Source organism: Haplochromis burtoni, unplaced genomic scaffold, assembly GCF_018398535.1.
Source record: "Haplochromis burtoni strain Fernald_Lab_line unplaced genomic scaffold, NCSU_Asbu1 Contig_200, whole genome shotgun sequence".
Classification (NCBI taxonomy): domain Eukaryota; kingdom Metazoa; phylum Chordata; class Actinopteri; order Cichliformes; family Cichlidae; genus Haplochromis; species Haplochromis burtoni.
In genome coordinates this window covers 588,721-609,266 of record NW_024582561.1, presented here as the reverse complement: position 1 = coordinate 609,266, position 20,546 = coordinate 588,721, and the positions used below count along the sequence as shown (strand labels likewise).

Here is a 20,546-nt window from a genome sequence, read left to right as displayed (position 1 = left end):
AGGTGGTGTTAATTTGTGCAAATCAATTCTGTGAGGAGAAAACTGAGAAACACAAAGGGATCAAAAACATGGACTCGAAATAAGCAGCTAGAAGATGAACACCTTGTGATGTCGTCTCTTTACATGTGCGGAAATTTGGCCCCTGAATTATAACAGGAAGCTTAGAGGATAACTTTAAGTTTTCTATTTAGATTATTTGCTTTAACGCCTGATAAGCACGTTAATCAAAATTACAGATGTCAAGAATGCATGCAAGCTCTGAGCGCTGCAAATGCACCAAACCAGCATAAGAATATTTCCACACAAGCGGTAGACCAGCCAACATCAACACCACCAAATGTCTCTGCACATATTGAACATATGTTATTCTCTGTATATCTTATTATTTATTGTGATTTGCTAGGCTTTCTTTAAGCGCCGATGTGGGACAGTACCACACTTTCATTGTACTACGTGTAATGGCAATGAAGAGTTAAACTATAAGTGCACTTCTGAGGGAAATTAAAAGTATGCCCCTTCAAGTGTCCTGTTAGTTTTCTTGTTGACTGACTTTTGCTGTATGCTGGGAAGTCTTGCAGTGTTTTATTCTTTCTGTATGGGCATCTGAAATAAAAAAAGAATAAACTAGACCATAAGAAAGACAGATATCATACTGTAAAAGCACAAGAGGACCAACACTTACTGCTATCCAGGGCCAATAGTATCCAAAACCTATAATATTGTAGCTGTTGCCAGTTTTGACAGAGAACTATGAACGAGTGCATGCATACACTTCTCTGTTTTGCATTGCAGTCTTGCTGCAAGACACCTTTCTTATTTAAACGCACTACTTCAACAGCGGGCTATGCAGTAGACTGCCAGCGGATTGCTCTTGAAAGTGCTGGCAATGGATTTGATTTTGATTGAGGGGGCTACTAAAATTACAAACACAGGGAGGTGATTAAAATTTCACATCCACTCCCCTCCACTTCAGCCTGCTCTCTGGCTGCCGTGTGGTGCGGCATAGCAATGGAAGCCCCCTCTTTCCTCCACCCAAAGAAAGCAGAGCAGCAGGTACTGGCAGCATTTCTCCCGGCTTGTGCCTTCTCGCTCCTCCTTTCTATCCCGTCTCATCTCTCCCCCACGTTCAAGCTCACGCAGGCCCTGTCAGAACTATCGCGTTGTCTTTCTCACTTCTTCTCCCCGCATATTGTAGCTCTCGTCTCTCCCATCGCCCTTCTCTCACCTGTTTCTTATTATATGGTGCTAGCTCACTCTTGCCTTTTCGGTGTCTTTTCACCGCTCCTTCCCACTCATCACGCGGCATCCCTGAGAGAAAGAGAAATTGAGGGATGTGTACATGCTGATTTGGGCATATGGTCTGTATCCCGTGTAGGTAGGCGAAGTGACAGACACCCAAAGAAAGCAGGTAGGTATGTACGCAGAAAGGCGAGGCCGCCTCTCTTAATACGATTGCTTGGCAGCCTGCAAAGGATAGGTGTAGAAACTGCAGAGAGGGGAGGGTGTGGTATTACAGGAAGAAACCACATTAACCATTAAACACAGCTCAACTCAATGCTAATTAACCCCGACTATAAGCCTGAGGCGACAAAAGAGAGAGGGAGGCCAGGATGTCGTAAGAGTGAAGGATGGAGAAGAAAAGAAGAGAGAGAGAGAGGAGTGTGTGTGTGTGTGTGTGTGTGTGTGTGTGTGTTATGAAAGCATGTGAGAAAGTAGAGTGTAGAAAGGAGGAAAAAGAAAAAAGAGAGGAGGCTGGGAGTGTGAAGGATGGCCGGACTGACAGATGATCCAGAGGAATGAAAAGCAAAAAGCCTGGTGCTCCATGGTAGACTCAGCAGAGTTTGACACAGGAGACTCTCTCATTTTCCATGAACCCATTTGTGAGTCAATGGCCATCTGTGTTTTACATTCTGCACTGATTTAGCCCATAGCTGTGTTCCCTGGGCCTGTACAATAGGTGAGCCGGTGCCTTTCTGCCTGCCAGCCAGCCTGCAGAGCCAAAGGGCGGAGAGAAAACAGAACAGAGAAGAAAACAAGAGTACAATCATGCTCAAAGAGCCGTGTTCAAGAGACTCCAGGCCAATTAGAGTTTTGAGTGACAGCGCAGGGGTGAGAGAGGAAGCCCGCTTTATTTCTAAGTGGAATACGTCTGGGAACGAGCACACAAAGACGCACGCATTTATCCACATGTGCAGCCCGTTCGCACAAACGCGTTCACACTGGAAGGAATGCGCATAAATGCAATGCATACGCGCGCACGCGGCACATTTATATGACCGCCATCTGTGCCGATATGCGTACAGTGTTGTGATGTCCTTGGATTTAATTGATATCTGAAAGCCCAGTAGAGCTTCCAGTATTCTTCACGTTACCTTAGCAACAGAGCAAGGACAACCTCAAAAATTAAAAGACGAGAAATAAAGCCTTTTGGGGGGAAAACGCACAACCCTAAGATGAACCAGAGTCTGCGATAAACATACATTTCCAATCACACTGGAAAAAAACAAGTATTACATACATAATGAAGCATGTAATCCCACTAACGCTGATAAGCATTTAAAGATCCAATATGAATGCACTCAGCTAAATTAATCAAGAGGCAATCACATGGCCCCTTTGTGAGGACAGTATTGGAATACAAAAAAGAGCTGGGAATTAAAAAGCGCTGAAAAGCATTCCAGAGACAAACACCATGTGACTGAGAGAGTGAATTTGGCAGTGGTGTTGTACGGCAATAATTGTTTCTTAGGAGAACTGCAAACCCTCCTCCTCCCCGTGCCGCGGTTTTCATTTTGCCTCCAAGATTGTCGGGCTGATTGCAGGGTCAAATGGCTTTTCACTCAATTAAAAATGTTAACTACAGCAGCAATTAGCTCATGTAAGGACATTGTCTTGTCAATAATTTGAATTTAGTGCTAAACTGACCACAAGGAGCTTATGAAGTGAAACAGATTTATTAGTTCGTCTGAGTTTTGCTTAGTTACCAGAAATAACTCAAATTCAACCTCGGCTCTGGATATTTCCCTGGACAATATAAAGTGGCAGAGTTCATTTATTGAGCAAATGCATACAAGGGCAGAACAAATACTCGATAGCTATTTGATAGCAAAGTGCTGTTCCTTTTATTTAAAACCATTGTCTAGTAGCCTTCATTAGGCGCAGCGGTGTTTGTTGAATAAATCGTAGCCGATTCCTTTTTGTCCTAAACAGGTATGAAAAAAAAAATGGAAGTAATGTTCACACAGTACCAAAAGTTGCGTGTAAAAGTCAGCGTTTCTTAATATTTTGCTTCTAAACAGCCAGACTTTGTTGTTTTGTTGTCTTTAGGCTTTCTGAAGGTCTTTCAAAGTATTTTTTTGGACATTGCTTTTGCACCGATTTTCCAGCCTTTGTACTTGATCATTTTTAAAGGAATGGTTTTCTCTTTTCTTTGCTAAGCCACTTAACAGCACTGACCTATGAATCACTCAGGCATAAAAATGGCACTTTACTCAAGGGATGAACCAGTGTTGACACAAAACAGATAAGACAACTAAGCAAAAACACAATTTTAACTATTGTAACAGCAGACAAAAAACAAAAAACCAAAACATACTTTCTGACAGGCATATTGAATTCATGATAACAATTCCCAAAGAGCTATTGGGTTTTTTTGTATGTGAAGTGACTGGCCTAGGTAAACAGTATCTGAAAGTTGTGTCCTTTTGCACATTACTATAAATGTAGGACGCAAAAACAGAATCATGTAATTTTAGAGAGTTTTTCCAGTTGCTTTGTTTTGTATAAATGCTTATTTAATGTGCTAGCAATTCACTTCAAATAAATAACTATGAAGACTAGAAGATTGAAAAACAATTCCCACACTGGCTCATAAACTTTCATAGACAATACAAGGTCCTGACAGCCAATCTGAACTTATTTTCATAAAATTATGGATGCCTCAAGTAGAAAGAAGAGAGCCTATTATCAGTGCTCATTTCAAAAGTCACCAACACGCCACAGTCACACCTTCACACACTCATTCAAGCAGAGGTTTATTCTATGCCTTTAAGAGCTTTCTAACTATTATACCAGACTCACAAACTCTTGATGTTTGATCGCACAGTATCAGCAAAATACTGAATTTAGTGTTCAGTATTTTGCCCAAGGACATGCAACATGCAGACTGGAGGAGCCAGAGAGTGATCTTTCAATTGGTGGATGATTAACTCCTGAACCATTCATGGTGGTGCATGAGTGCACACGGAAACCTTGAACTACTGTGAAAACACCATTAATGCTATCCAGACATCTTTTTTTCAGGAAAAGGCTTTGCTTATTTTAGCAAGATGATGGAAACCTACGACAACTGGGATAGGATACCCTATAACCCCCAACTGGACAATAGATGAGTGGATGAATTAAGCTAAATATATGATAAACTAGGTCCTAAAATGTTAAACAGTGCTGATTGTACATCAGTAAAGGATGGGAAAATGTATCATTTGAAAATATAATTATCAAAACTACTGAAATGCTTATAGTGTTAAAAATTTGTCAGGATGCAAGACAGTGGTTCTCTTAAATGTGCTGCTGACATAAATTTCAATGTGAGTGTAAACAAGTCAACATTAAAACCACTGTCTATAATACTGTGTGCAGTATTTATTTATTTTTTTAAACGGCCCTGCCAGGGGTAGTTTGCATCTCAGCAACAACAAGTGGTCCGAGTAAAAACCAAATGAATGCCAGAAATTGAATTTCCCAAGCAGAAAATTGCATTGTAATAAAATTATTGGTGTTAGTCACATGGCTAATCAGTGTATATTAAAAGAAAAAAACTCATTAGTTTCAACATTTCGATTTTTTTTTTTTTTTTAACTTTCAATTAAATCTAGAGATTAAATCAACTGCAAACTTGCAAAATTGTATTTTGGTTTTTATTCTAGACAACATTACAGCTTATTTGGAAACACTGTTATAGCTAAATATACCAATATACTCACAGCTTCTCAAAAATGCAATCCTGTATTTACATAAGGTCTTAAAACAAAGTGCTACCACATTATATCTCATTCTTTGTATAAGTTATAATTTTAGACCCTAAATCTAATCCTGATTTTACCTTTTAATTCCATCCCTCAGTTCTCAACAGCAGCGGGAAAACTGAAAGGTTGTATTAGACGCTTCCTTCTTCCTCCACCCTGAACTTCCTTATGTTACACGAGTCACATTCCCTGTTATATACTACCCTCTAGTGTCATCACTAAACACTGCCTCCACGTTTAACTGCAGACTGACGGAGAAGCACTAAGAAGAGCAAGGCAGCTGCCATTAATGTCATGTTGACTGAGTGAATGGGTGTCTGAGACACGGAGCCCTGTGTCGCCTGCCCTATCTCCACTGCACAGCTAATTAACAGCTCTGGCATGTTCTCTCTCGCTTTCTTTTCTTTCTGCCTCGCTCCATTTCTCTCGGCAAGAGCTGGCAGGAGATGAAAATTCCCTGTATTAATTAATCTGTTACATACAGGAATTGGGATGAAACCGTGATACGGGTGCGTGTATGTGTGCGCGGACAGGGCAGAGAGGAGTCCAGAGAGCTGTGGATAGCTGACAGAATAACACGCTGTGCTGGAAAAATTAATAAGCCTTAATAAGGAGCCTCTGTTTGAAATTGGATTTACAGGCGATGCCAACTTTACTCAGGCACATCAAAGAAAGTACACCAGATCCCTTCAGAGCACCTGACCTTGGGATTCAGCGGGGTCCATAAAGCATAGCAGGGCGTGTTAACACCAAACAAGATATATTCACCTTGGGCTTCATATTGATTACGACTGAGATGAGGTTATTTGCTATGGATGTTATAGCTATCCACAGAGTCTAAATGGCTGTTTTATGCTTCATGTTTAATCTATGGCTGAGCCTTGACTCGATTATAAATCCGAGCAGGCGCATGATTCAACTTTAATCCAATATTTAAAAATTAACGCCGCTGATGTGATGAACTGAAATGACCTGCTGTATGCTGTTCCACAGAATGGCACAAAGGTCTGGATTTATTATGTCTTCACATTTATTCAGTGCTAATTGATGGATCGTTAAAACAGGTACTTACACTCCACATGAAAAATGAGATGAATGAGCCCTAGCATCAAACTCTCCCTCTTAGTCAGCAATCCTGACAAAATGTTGAGTTTCTCACCTGAAAAGCCGATGAAGCGTGGTAACGTTTCTCTTCTATCAACTGAAATGTGTTTGTAGGGCTGAAAAAGCACTCGAATGTGGCACCGGAAAGTTTCAGTTAAACAGGATTTAGATTTCTCGGGGCGAGGTATCAATCACGCGTGCTGTGTTGACTCTAGAATTAATACAGACTCTCAGTTTCATCTGCGTGGCTTCTGTTATTTAACAGCCAACAACATTTGATTAGAATTTCTATTTGCAAGATATATAGTCCCTGGACTCATATGCATATACACGGACAAGCCAAAACATTACGACTGCTCACAGATGTAGTGAATAACATTGATTATACAATGATGCATTTCAAGGTCTGGGATTAATTAGACTATAACTGAACATTTGGCTGTTAAAGCTGCGCAAATGGGCAGCAGTAAAGAACTAAGTGACTGGCAAGGGTGAAGTTGCAGCCAGATGACTGGACGGGAACATATCTGAAAGAGCAACACTTATCAAGTGGCCCAGTTTGGCACTGTTGAGTACAAACCCGCAGTGGTCTGAGGAGAGACAAGGCATGAACTGATGGCAAAATGTTTTAACTGTTCCCAGTTAAACTTGAGAGGCTTGATGCACCCCGGGCAGCAACATTTGATGGTGCAACACTCCACACGGCACCTTCAATGGTCTTGCCTTGATGGGTCCATTGACTTGGCACCACACAAAGACCAACAAGCAAATGAGTTGAGACATTGTAACGAAGGGACATGACAATCAGGGAGTGCTGAAGAGAAATCTAAGGGGAAAAGCACAAAAACAGAGGAGGCAAGGAGCCAAACAACAGTGTAACCTGGGAACATATGAGCCACTGACGCCTGCTCGCAGCACAAATGTTGTTGTTAAGATTGTTGTAAAGATGTAGGAAAGTGTACTTTTCTTGGCTTTTCACCCATAATATTATTAATTATAGCATTAGTAAAACACTCTGGCAGGATCAGGTAAAGACATTGATGCTAAGGTGCTCAAACCTTATTTTGCAGCAAATAAACATCAAATTTTTTAAGTATCACAGTACAGGATTTGGTTGCAGTTTCTATGCTCTGTGCTTTTAAGATGATCACCTACTGCACATATAACTGCCAGGAGGCATTCCCTAGATGACAGCCGAGTGGTGAGAGTTTCACTTATGAGGACTTTGATATGAGGGAACGGGAGGTTTTGAAGCATCACCGTGATTTAGACTTGGTAGTGCATGCATATTTATGAAATCAAAAATAATATGCCGAGCCATACAGAATGTGAAAGAATGTGGTCATATAATAGCACACATATGTAATACTAATTGAAGTTGAACACCATTTAATTAACCTCAAATCCTGTAAGTACTAATAAATACTATCTGTCCTGTGTCTCCAAAGCTTGATAGTACAGATTACTATGAGACATAATTAAACTCTTTCTAGACTAGTCTACTTAGATTTTTCCAAAGATAGGAGATATTAAATCTAGCGCACAGGGACATGTGACATTGAGGCTGAAAGTTGTCAAATAATTTCTGCAACTTTCTGTTTGCACTAATTCAACCAGGCCAGGCTGCAGGTCTGGTATTTCAAAGAGGTTTACACAGAAGCTGGTGTCTGACTCAAAGTACTTTAATCTTCTTTCATTGTCGTAACTGTTGATCAGGAAAGAAAAAGAGCATATGGCAGTTTGCATACGTTGGAAGTAAACACTACTCTCCCAATCCGTCTATTTCTGGAGAGGAAACAACTTATGAGTCTTCACTGCTGTTGATGGGTCCTTTCATCTATTATCAGGGACACCAAGGAAAACAACAGCTTGTCTGTCACTGCTTATTCCACATTAAAGTTATTGTTGGTGCTTACAAGGTGGACAAAAACATAAGGGGTTACTTTATCTACATGACTGGCATACTATTTTGTGCGTGGAAAGCAAAAGGATGTGTGCCGTCCACATAATGTGACAACAAATACCATCAATGTATCATCAAATAAGAGTAATAAGTGCAGTTATATCGCCACAGTGCAGTTAAGCATGCTATGTGAATTCCTTGTGAGATCTGAGAACTTGTGCTACAGTGTTTCAAGTGCTATACTTTTGTTTAGATACAGTGGAGCATTTCATTAACTTGGTTTAGCCTGTTAGCATTCCAGCATTTGCTAATTAGCACTTAAGAAAACACAGTAATTACACTTTTATCCAAAACAAAGCAGCTAATTTGAGGGGTCACAAGTGTAAATCTAATACTAAGACTTTCATCATTTCAGTTTTTAGTGCGCTCGAGGTGGCCTATATTTATTTTGGGAATTTGGACACAAAAAATTGGACAACCTGAAGCTTGCTGTCAAGCCAGAATGTAGAGCAAACACGTTTGCAGCTAATCAGCCATAAAGCAATAAAAACTGAAATAACAGTCACCCCCAAAGCAGGTTTTATTTCCAGGTTTATTGTTTATTTTACTCTAGATTTGATTGATTTACAACATTATGCTGAAAGGAAAAAAGATCAGAAAATAGCAGCTAAGACCATAACTGGGCAAAATGTTTTAGTCAAATGAGGATTAAGGTCCTTTTTCTCATAGACTTCTATACAGCCACACTTTCATTCTGCCCATTCTGGCTTTTAAAATAAATATATATTTATGACACACTGAGAGCTTATATCCAACTTTTACGCACAGTCTGTGGACTTGATGGATTTTTCAAAGGCATTAAAAACCTTTTGAAAATTTCACAGTTAAAGATCAAACTACAACTCCCTCGACAAATGCAAAGAGACATTCTTTTTTAAAATGTACCTAGCAGCCCTGAATTTTTCAAAACACTACGCATCAAAAGACATTAAACAGTCTGTACCCCCCAAATAATATAAAAGATAATACATGTAACAGTTCAGTGTATTTAGCATTTGCTAGCAACTGGTCATTCAGCATGCTGCCACCTGCAATACTCACACAGCACCGTCACCCAAATCGTCCCAGTAGTGAGAACACACTCCCCCTGACTATTTCAATTCTAAACTCACGTGTCTAACTCACAGACTTAATGGACAAACATGTAATATAAATATTAGCCATCAGTCACCTGTTTTCTTTTATTAATCCAAGCTTCTCTTACAGTTACCATGAGTCTGAAAACTGCTGACTCTGGCGCCCCTTAGCTGCAGTATGATAGAAAACACTATGAAGACACTATGGCAGCGGTCCCCAACCCCCGGGACACGGACTGGTACCAGTGAGTCGTTTGGTTCCGGGCTGCGACAGTTGAGGCTCGGGTGTGAAATTTATGGTTTTCAGGGTTTTTTTATCGTTAACTCGGTTGCCCTGGGTCTTTTCCCGTGTTGTAGTTGTGTGTTTTCAAAGAAATATTTACACGTTACCATAGTGACCAGAGAGTATTAAGGGACAGAGAGAAGGATGTTACACTCAATTTGTTGGTCATTGTAGGAGGATGCTGCCAATAAAGTTAGGCAATTACACAGTGAATTCGCATTTATTAGTATATTTGGAAAATACCCCAGTTTGTGTCTTGCTCGTATCATTTTATTTTGTTGTATTTATCTGCGCCACCCTAAAGGCAGGTCTGTGAAAATATTGTCTGACATTAAACCGGTCGGTGGCACAAAAAAGGTTGGGGACCGCTGCCATATGGCACTATGGAGACACAGAGTACAGATTTGCAAAGAAAAAGAGGAGTTGGAGTTGTTATATGCTTGAAATAACAGGAGATTAAATAATTAATAATTGAAAAATTAAAAAACAAAAACAATATATGTTATGCTATGATAGATAGTCTTACCCGGGTCAGCTCAGACTCTGAGACAGATCGGTGTGGCGGGGAGCGCCGCTGGTACCTAGGAGGGCTGACATCCTGATAGCTTGGGCTGTCGTCATCCAGCAGGACAGACCCCACGTCCACAGACTCTTCTTCCTCCTCCAGCTGTGACGTCATATTCTCCTGGCACATCTGGTGGTCGATGCCATTCTGGCTCAGGTTGCAGTGAACAGCTGAGTGTGTCAGAGGCAAACATTTCCAAGTGATTAGCAAAGGGTAACAGCAGACATTTGCCATAAATAGGACGAAAGTGTAGTATTGCAATTTTAACTGGAGGTGCTTTGCATTACGTTTGAATCACTTAGGTTCAGGTATGTACTCTAGCTAATAAATTAAGATTGCAGTTTTCTATAAATGGGCCTTTCAATGCTTGTGTAGTACACAAGAGTACTACATCGTTTATGTAATAGTATAACATCTTTTTTTAATGGTCTCTTTTTACAGTTCTCTTAAATGTTAGATTATTAGATTTCCTGGTGAAATTCCAAACTGTGAGCAGCACATGTTGAATAACCCAGTCCTCACACACTGAACGCTACACTTCAGAAATTCCACAAGATGGCAGCAGAGAGTGACTTATGGTGAGTAAGCCAGTGAAAGTCTCAGTAGTTCATTGTAATGCAACCTGTCTCCTACTACCAGACAGTTCTTAATACAGTGGACTGTTTGCAGACAGTTATCCAAAATCTGTATTAGAGCATAAATGATAACAGCAAAGTTTCAGGAAAAAGCTAAGTGTTATCTACTATTCACTAACATCAGAGAGACAAGTCCCAGAATGATTCTACATGATGAGAACAACCCAAATGTAAGGCACAAAAATATCTTCTGCAAACAAGAAGATGAGCAAGTTATGCAGGAGATGATATGCCCCCACAGAGATAATCTGGAATTTACATAAACAGGCATACATCCACAGAAGAACCATGGCAAGTTCTCCAAAAAGACAACTTAACTGAAAACTGTGAAAAAGCACAACAGCAAAGGAGTTGTCTCATACATCAGCAATTTAGTTTTTCTATCCTTAATGTAATGACCCTTCTATGAATCTCATACTCTTAAAAGTAAAGAAGACAAAGAGAATTTTGTTAGTGTGGAACTACCAGCAAAGCCAGCGTTCAGGCATCCATAAGTTGAAAATTCCAACAAGTTCAGGCAGGCTACAAAGTCGAGCTCAGCTGCCGGCCTGGCAGATCAGATGATATCAGTGCCAGCACAGATCAGCTATAGTCTCTCAGCAAACTGGCACATCTCATTACGTGTGTGCTATTGAGTCTTCTGTAGCCTGCCAACAGTTTCTGTAACAACTGCAAGCCGCTCAGCAACCCACCTGACTTCATGTCGACTCTGTTGTCACTGATGCCTGCTGTGCTAGATCATTTTGTTGCCATGCCACGAAATACAAATTACTCCAGACGGAAAGAAACATTTTCTCTGGACTTCAGTGGACCACACAAAAATTTTTCCATGTTACACTTGCCTGAGACTTTCAGTTTTTATGGAAAAATATTGCATTGTAAATCAGCGACATTCTCAGCATAACCCATGAGTGGCTGAGCACTACAGCAGGAGAGTTTATCTTTAGCCAGAAAAGCCTTTTTTCTTCTGTTTTTTCCCCCTCAAAAATCCCGCACAGTCGATTGCCTTGATAAGAAAACAACTGGAAATCTGTGTAAAAACTTGTGTTATGACTGCCACAAATTGCCATTCAAGGACATGTCTCAGGCAGATGACTTAAAAAAGAAAACAGCAAAAGCAATTCCTGTGAATCAATTTGCATGCATGTAAGAGATGAATGATAATAGTCACATATTGGCAGAAGGCTTGTACTCTGGGTAAAACCGTATCGTACTACTCTGTCATTTCCTCCATGAAGGGCTTATTTTTAGTTGTGTTTTTCAGGAGGTGTCAGACTCGAACACTATTTTAGTCTCATCAGGCAGTGATGCAGGAGCAGAAGTGACAGCTAGCAGTGACTTGTTAGGTGTCACTAAAATAGGCCATTTGTCATCATAAAACCTGAGCACTTGTTCTAAAAACACCAGCGTCTCATTCATGTGGAATGGAAGTCAAAAACCCTTTTCATCACACCTGAAGTCTGCTTGGATAAAAGGTCAAAAAACACGTTTTTTTGAAAGCCGCACATTCGGCTTTACTTAAAGGTCTAAAAAGAGTAACAGAATGAACTTGAAAAAAGAAGAGGAAAAAAAAAAGCACAACCGTGCAATGTGTCTCATATAATTGCCTGCAATAAATACATATTTGAATGTCCTTGATATCTCGGATAGACACATAGGCTTTGGGGAGGGTATAAAAGGATGACAGCTATCTACTGGCCAAACAAATATGCCAGTCTGTTTGTTGGCAGACAAGCGCGGCCAGGAAAATTGCCAATTAGCGACTTATTTGAGACCACTGTCAGAGAGCAATTACAAGTCTGACACAGTTCAGACTGGACTGAAACAAAACAGCAACAATATCCGTGCTGCCATTCAACATACCAGCGGGGCCACCTACAGTAGATTTCACTTCTATAGTTCCTCCTCATACTGCAACATGCTATACATCTGGAAAATAGAGTGTGAACACATTTAAAATAAGGGAGAGAGTGCACTACATTTGTTCAAATATCTGACCTAGAATCACACCATAGATAGATAGATCTCATGGCTAAAGCACTTCTGGGTGGATGCAAACTGCATTTCGTTGCCTTGTACTTGTGACATGTGCAATGACAATAAAGTCTATTCTATTCTATATAGTCACAGAGCACTTGAGCTAATACAAAAGTTGCCTGAATGACTCAGATTTTGTTCAGATTACTGTTACACTGTCCAAATGCCAGAATACAAAGACCACTTAGTGCTTTACTTGCTTTTAAAATATTACAATCTTTTTGAGGACCTATGAAGTCACAATAAGATTCTTATTAATAATTTAAGTAACTTATATTTGGCAGTATAGCTCTCTTTATGTGCAACAGAAGAAAAGCTAGAGCCAGAGATGCAAAGAACAAAGCTGATACCACAGCTAACAACAGATCTAATATTTATTGAGCTGTACACAGAATGGAAAGAAAAAACTGGGGCAGGGGTGGTTTGCAAAGCAGCTTACAGATGATTATGCTCAATACATTGAATCCATTATACAGCTGTTGTGATGAGCCTGATGATAATTTGTTGTAATGTTAAAATAAAGGGTGCCACGCTGGAGGCGTTACTTCTAAAAAGTGAATTTGTACGCAATATAAAAGTGTCCTATCATGATACTGATGATATACATGTATATAATCTGCATTTATGTTGCTAGTGCACAAATCCAGACTGCTAGAAAGCTATTACAGCTAAAGGTGGGAAAAAACCCCAACTTGAGGCAAAACCACCAGTACAAAGAGGAGACATGGCGGCTGAAGTGAAACCAAAAAGTAATCAACCGAGCATCTCACTAGTTAGACTCTACATGACAGGAGGACCAAGTGGTGGATGGAAATTAGTGATGCAGTTACATGGCTTTAATCAACTGCTTAAAAGGTCTGAGCCAACATATAACATCTCAGGTGGAAGATATTAATCAATTCAAGTTCTATTATTTGATAGTAATGTGCAGGCTCTATAAGAGTTTCAAGGTTACATCACTTTACTTATTAATATTATTGTTATTATTATTTACTTAAATGTTTGACATTTGGAAAACACTGACTAAGCTGCTTTTGGGTTTGCATTTGATGTATTGCACTATAATGCTGCTGCACCTTGTGGTAATGGATTCACACTGTGAATTAGGCAGTCTGTCATCAGTGACACTAGTTCATTGGGAAAGAAGGAAAAGGAAAAAGGTCGCTCATGTTGTTTGCACCAATAAGTAAATGCTCCTGCCTGCAAGCTGCAATGTCTGACTGGATGTTATTTAGTATTTGTTTTTCCTTATATCGACCAAAAAATAATTATTGGAGATTTTCTTGAAATGTTGTGATATCATTTTGCTATACCAACCACCTGTAATTAAAATAATTAAAATCTTTAATTTGTGATTTAATCCCTACATTAGGAATCATTGGAGTGAGTTACCTATTCTAAAGCAAGATGAACCATGCCTTAAATAGCCTTAAAATAGTACGCGTGCTGTGATACGTCACCGTTAACTACCTCTGCTACTTTTATGATTTAAATTTTGTTTAAGCAAAGCTTTTAATATATAACTATATATGAACTATTCCTCTCCCACATGCCTCTTTTCTTACTTGTGTTTTTTGATACCTGTACTCAAAGTGTGAGGCAGTCTACTGATTGTTTAAGGATCACTCTACACTTGGTTAACGCACTGACCGACTCTTTGTGTGACATCTTTAACCAGCTTTCTTCGTTTTCTAATAGGACAAAAGGCAAGTTGCTCTAAAATATGCCACATTAACTAACAAGGCTTACTTATAGATGGATGGACTACAAACGCCGATCAGGTGTAATATTATGAGGCTAATATTCTGTTGGTCTCCTTTTCGGTGCCAAAACGGCCCGGACCCACTGAGGCACGGACTCCACTTGACCACTTGAAGCTGTGCTGTGGAATCTGGTACCAAATTGTCACCAACAGATCCTTTAAGTCTTGTGAGTTCTGAGGTGGGGCCTCCATGGATCAGACTTGTTTGTCCAGCACATCCCACAGATGCTGAGCGTATGAACCACGTGCATCGGTGAGCCTTGGCCACCCGTGACACTATCACTGGTTCGCCACTCTTTCTGACTTCGACCACCTTCGGTAGATTCTAACCACTGCAGACTGGGAACACCCTACAAGAGCTGCAGTGTTGGAGATGCTCTGAAACAGCCATCTAGGCACCACAGTTTAGTCCTTATTAAACTCATTCAAATCCTTACAATTGTCCATTTCTCTTACTTTAAACACATCAATATTGAGGACAAAACGTTCACTTGCTCCCTAATATATCCCACCCATTAACAGGTGCCATGATGAAGAGATAATCAGTGTTGTTCACCTGTCAGCGGTCATTATGTTATGCCTGATCGGTGTATTACTACTTTAAAGAAAAATGTCAAACATGACACAGCTATAGTCCTGCTGTTTGATTCCTGATTAAAGAACAGAGCCCCGTGAAGCCCCATTTAAACCATACAAAGATCATACATGAGCGGGCCATGTTTTAAACAAAGCCGAATTGAGATGCGTGGCACGATGCATTGCTCCCTCTCACTGCCTCTTTATTCTCTCCTCCCAGCTCACTCCTTCCCCTTCCCCTCCTCACCCTGACTAAATTCATGACTGGTATGCAACCACTCTGGAGGAGAAATGAATTATACATCCTCTGCTAAGAGCATCTGAACAATGGTACAAGTAGACTAAATGGATGGACGGGTGAGAAGATGGTGAGAGGAGTTAGGCAAAGGGGGAGGACCACAGCAAACAGAGAAAGGACAGCCGCACTGGCCTGTCATCGTTTCTGTGGAAGAAGGGTGAGTGGATAGAGGGCTAAAAGATAGATTTTCTTTTCTCTCTCTCTCTTTTTTTTTTTTTTTTTTAAAATAGCAACAGTTGCTATAAATAGCACCATTACATTCTTCCCTCTCTCCTCGCTGACATGCGCCGTGAAAGCTTTGCGAGGGAAGAGAGATAGATGAGGGAGGATATCCGCCTCCATTCTCCCACTCCGTTCTTTTTCTATCAATGGAACTCCGTGTTGGGAAATGAGGAGAGAAAATGAATGGAGCACACTTACATAGAATTGTTACCGAAAACTGCCATCGCTTCAAAGCCAAATGCATTTCTATTAGAGGAGGATAAAGTAAGAATTAGATTAGTCTTACGTAACTGTTCTCTTAATTACTGTACATGACTTTTAAACGAGCAGCCATTATCAATTGAATCTGAAAAGGACCAACCAGCAGGAATCTGTTTGTATGCCTGCCATGAAAAATTGTAGGCACACTGAATAAACTGACTGCTATAATAAGAATTTTAAGGGTTTTGGACTTGACAAGTTCATGCCGACAAAAAATATATACAGTGATTCAGATCATCAAACAAAGATTAGACACAGATAACCTGATGAGCACAAAATGCACTGATTTCATATTTTAAGGGAAAGAACATTCAAACTCTTCTGGCCCTATGTGAGAAAGTAATTGCTCACTAAACCTAATAACTGCTTGTGTACAGTTGGCAACTGCAATCGAGCACTGGCAATGAGTCTTTCACATCACTGTGGAGCAACCTTGGCCCACTCTTCCTTGCAGAACTGTTTTAATTTAGCCACATTGGAGGGTTTATGAGCATGAACAGCCCATTTAAGGTCATGCCAAAGCATCCCAATCAGAGGTCTTTGACTTTGACTGGGCTGCTTTGAGCCATTCGAGTGGACTTGCTGGTGTGTTTTTGGATCATTGTCCAAGCACTTGAGCTTCAGAGCACAAACTTATGGCTGAACAGTCTCCTTTAGGATTTTCTGGTGAAAGCAAAATTCATGGTTCCATTAAATTTGGCAAGTCATCCAGGCCCTGCAGCAGCAAAGCATCCCCAGACTATCACACTACCACCACCATGTTTGACTGTTGATATGATGTTCTCTTTATGAAATGTTGTTATAGTTTTACAACAGATCTAATGGGACTCAAAACCTTCAAAAAGCTAAACTTTTTCTCATCATTTCACAAAATGTTGTGGATATTCAAGATGTTTTTTGTGACACAGGACTTAGTATCCTTTTTGGTCACCAGTGGTTTTCTTATTGGAACTCTCCCATTTGGGCCCAGTCATTTTATTTTTGTTGAATACTGAACACTGACTTTGTGAGGCCTGCAGTTCTTTAGATGTTGTTCTGGGGACTTTTGTGACCTCCTGGATTAATCATCAGTGCAGTCTTGGAGTCATTATATTCCTGAGAAGGTTTACAAATGGCTTAGAAATGTCTTTGCAATCACTTCCTCACTGATGTATGTCAATGATTTTGTGTCACTTCACACTTTTGAGATCGTTTACCCTGCTTCACTTTGTCAGACAGCTTCTATTTAAGTGATTTCTTCATTCATCAGGTCTGCCAGTAATCAGGCCAAGGCGTGGCTAGCATATGCATATGGAGTTTTGTATGCATTTTCTTTCCTTAACATTTATTTAGTCTAGAAGGCTTTTCGGGGCTGTTTGCAGAGAAGCCCAGTCATGTCATATTTGACCAGAGATAATCAGGATCTTTGTATTCTCAGACTGCGCACTCCTGAAGAGACAGGCAGCTGTGTCTTATCTTTGCCAGAAACTGAAGTCCAACTTCAGTGACCGCAGGGTAACCCCTCTCAGGCAGAAGTTCACAGACGTTGAAAAACTGGGATTCATAATTGAAAGAAACGACAACTGCAACAGCTGCAGCTTTTGTTCCATTTTAAATTTGAATCTACTGTTTTCAGTGTAATAGCAAAAAAAAAAAAAAAAAAAAAGTCAGTCTTTTTAAGTTTAATAAGTGTTTTACATCAATGTGGAGTCCTGTTCACATCCCCTCATACTTAAAAAAAAAGCATCTTGGTGACACTGCTGATACGTTGGCCATGAATTGGCTCCTCTGCAGCACTATAGTGTTAAAGGTGCAACAAGCCAAATTTAGAACTACTCAATATTGCATCAGAGTACCAGTGAACACTGAGATTTGACACACCTCTTGAAATCCTACAGTAGAGCGTCAGCGCTGCAGTCCATGACTTCAAAGTTAGGTGATGTAACAAGACAGTAATCCAGACCACACCAGTAAATCAACAAGAAGTCATTCAGAATTCCCAGCGCTTTCCTTAACATTACTGAGATCCCATGGCATGACCTAAATCAGGACATCCTACAAATATCAACAAACTGAAACAGTAATGTCAGGTCCAAAAATAGCTTCTTATTTGAGTAAAGTCCCTGAGGCTGCTATAAAATGTCTAATAGAAGTTTTTGCTGCTAGAGCTGGTACAAAGAGTTACTAGATTCACATATTAACTTTCCTTTTTCAGCATTGTGAGTTATTACTAGGTGTATTCAATAAAGATGGAAATGACTGAAGTTAGTGTTTTGTTAGCTCAAATAATGTTTGAATAGCCTACAAATATGAATAAGATAAAGATCAGAATATTTTTTTACCTTCTTGAAAATATGTTTTGTGTGTATAAAAACAGTTAAAGTAAGCGCAGTGTGGAAAACCAGTTTAAATAAAAAGCACTCAAGAAATTTATTGATGGTTGCAAATGTCACCAACTGCAGTTTAATAGAGAGCATTGGAGATCTCATGGAAGATTAGATATATCTAATGGGTAAGTTTGAATGCATTTATTAAGTGAATATTTAATATTTTACTGCATTGGACAGTTATTGGGTAAGATTTTAATTGATTAGTGTGATGCTTAATAGATAGGGACATTGTCTGTAGCTGTAATACAATCTGAAATGGTGTAATATTACATACAGTACTTTGCAAAAGAGCAATAGTTATTCAGGCTTTTATCTTTCACATTTTTTCTTTGGATGTTGTCCCCTTTCACTCATTTTTAGTCGAATCCTGATACTGATCCATTTTCAGAGATATATTTTTGGTTTCTTAAGCCACTTAACTCTGACCATTCAAATATAAAAAGGGCACCGAACTCAAGGGACGTACCAGACAATTTAGAAAACAACCCATTGTGAATTATATCATCAGACACTTTGTTGCAAGAAGCCTAACGCAAAAACACAATTTGTTCCCATTTCTTTAGACGAATCTATGAAAACTTCCAAAGATGGCAAAATATAACAAAAATAATGCAAAAATAACCTTATTTTTGCACTTAACTGTGATTCCCAGGAAGCTATTGGCCCAAAAACATGGCATATCCTGGCATGCTGTGCAGTCTGCTGTAAAAATTTTAGGAAAATGGACAAGTGGAGGAAAAAATAAGAAGTGGCAGACCTTAAAAACTATCTACAGCAGATAAACCGTATCTCAAAGTCATGTCCTTAACAAATGGGTAAAAGGGTACAGCGAAGACCAGACAGAACCTGAGAGACACATGTGATGCATCATCAGTTCATTCATATACTGTTCACTGAAGCTCAAAAAAAGTGGAAGGTTGGGAAAGGAAATGGGGAGAAAAGACCGAGATATGCCAAATTACACAAGAACTGGACTGAAAATCTGGGACAACACATCTTATGGACTCATTAACCCAACTTAGAAATTTGTGGTGTAGAGTCGACCATCATCGTCAGAGGTCAGGAGAGATGTACAATAATGACTCTCTACAGCCATCTGTAAAACATGCTGTTATGGTTTGTGGCTGGATTCCAGCCTGTGGTGTTGGGGATCTTTTCAAAACTGATAGAATAATGAACACAGAAAACTATTCAATTCAGTCTTACTTACAGTATAAAGCACCAAAACACAGCAACAGGCGCTTCAAGGCACTTTAAACTGTAAGGTAAAGACATTCCAGTAATACACAGAAACCCCAACAATCAGACGACCACTTATAATCAGTCACTTGGTGACAGTGGGAAGGAAAAACTCCCTTTTAACAAGGGGCCGTCATCTTCTGCAGCTGGTTGGGAGTGAGGAGAGAAAGACAAAAAGACACATGTCTAAATACTGACTTCCATTAGAAACATTATGCTGTATTTCCATTTATGTTCGCACCATTCAGTAAAACACCGTATTGTCCTACCAATTTATAAAAAAACGAGCGGTAGCTTAAGACTTGAACAGGACTGTATGTTGCATATTTACCCACTTAAACAACTGTGTAAATGGCATTCTTGTGCACTTAACGTTCAGACTCTTCCAGGGGTTTGGGTATTTTATGTTCAGAATTAAATTGGAGATATTTAAATATAAATGCAGTCCCCCAGCCCACTGCATCAGCTGTACAACGTGGTTGTAGCCTGACATTTATGGTTTCTCTTCATCAATAAAAGCTCTCAATAAATCTAATGACTGAATGACCAAGTGAATTCCTATAATTGAACACTTAACTGAGCTAACAGAGGGTGAGATGATTTAAATATGTACCGAGGCCGATGTGTTTCCCTATCTCCTCATAAAACTACACCCATGCAAGAAACCCAGTGGAAAGAAAAAGCACATTTCCAAGAGGGGAAATGGAAGAAGCCAGACAGCAAATTTCTGCACTAACTTTAGAGCCAGTGTTTCACAGCACGAGCTGGTTCAAAGTGAAACCAGTAGTGGGTCCATAATCAAAAGTGATGTTTGCTCTGTGTGGGCGCTCAGGCTCATAGTGATCTCTTTCTCTTTGGCTGACTCCCAGGGTGTAGCAGAATGAAATGTTTGTGAATAGAATCAACTGTTATGACCCAGAAACAAAGCCTAGAGAAAGAGGCCAGGGCGAGCCAGATGACTGGAGACTGTACAAACTGCTGCTTTGAGACCTTGAGTTTGGTTTTTTTCCTGCTTCCAGAACTTTTAGTGAAACAAGTTAATATGTAATAAGCTAACAGTCATGTACACAGGACAGGAAGGACGTGGGTGCCTTCATTCCAGAGCAATTGCGCCAGCAGACACTCTAGG

General features: G+C 39.9%; 1 protein-coding gene across 3 annotated transcripts in view; it reads right to left on the bottom strand.

The window, feature by feature from the left end:
* The window catches only part of samd12 (sterile alpha motif domain containing 12), a 123,360-nt gene that overhangs the window by 87,812 nt on the left and 15,002 nt on the right, over window positions 1-20,546 (bottom strand). For all 3 annotated transcript variants that reach the window (XM_005936282.3, XM_042226202.1, XM_005936281.3), the window contains exon 2: window positions 9,980-10,188. In XM_005936282.3, coding sequence (XP_005936344.1) covers window positions 9,980-10,188 — 209 coding nt within the window. The remainder of the gene's footprint in view (window positions 1-9,979; window positions 10,189-20,546) is intronic.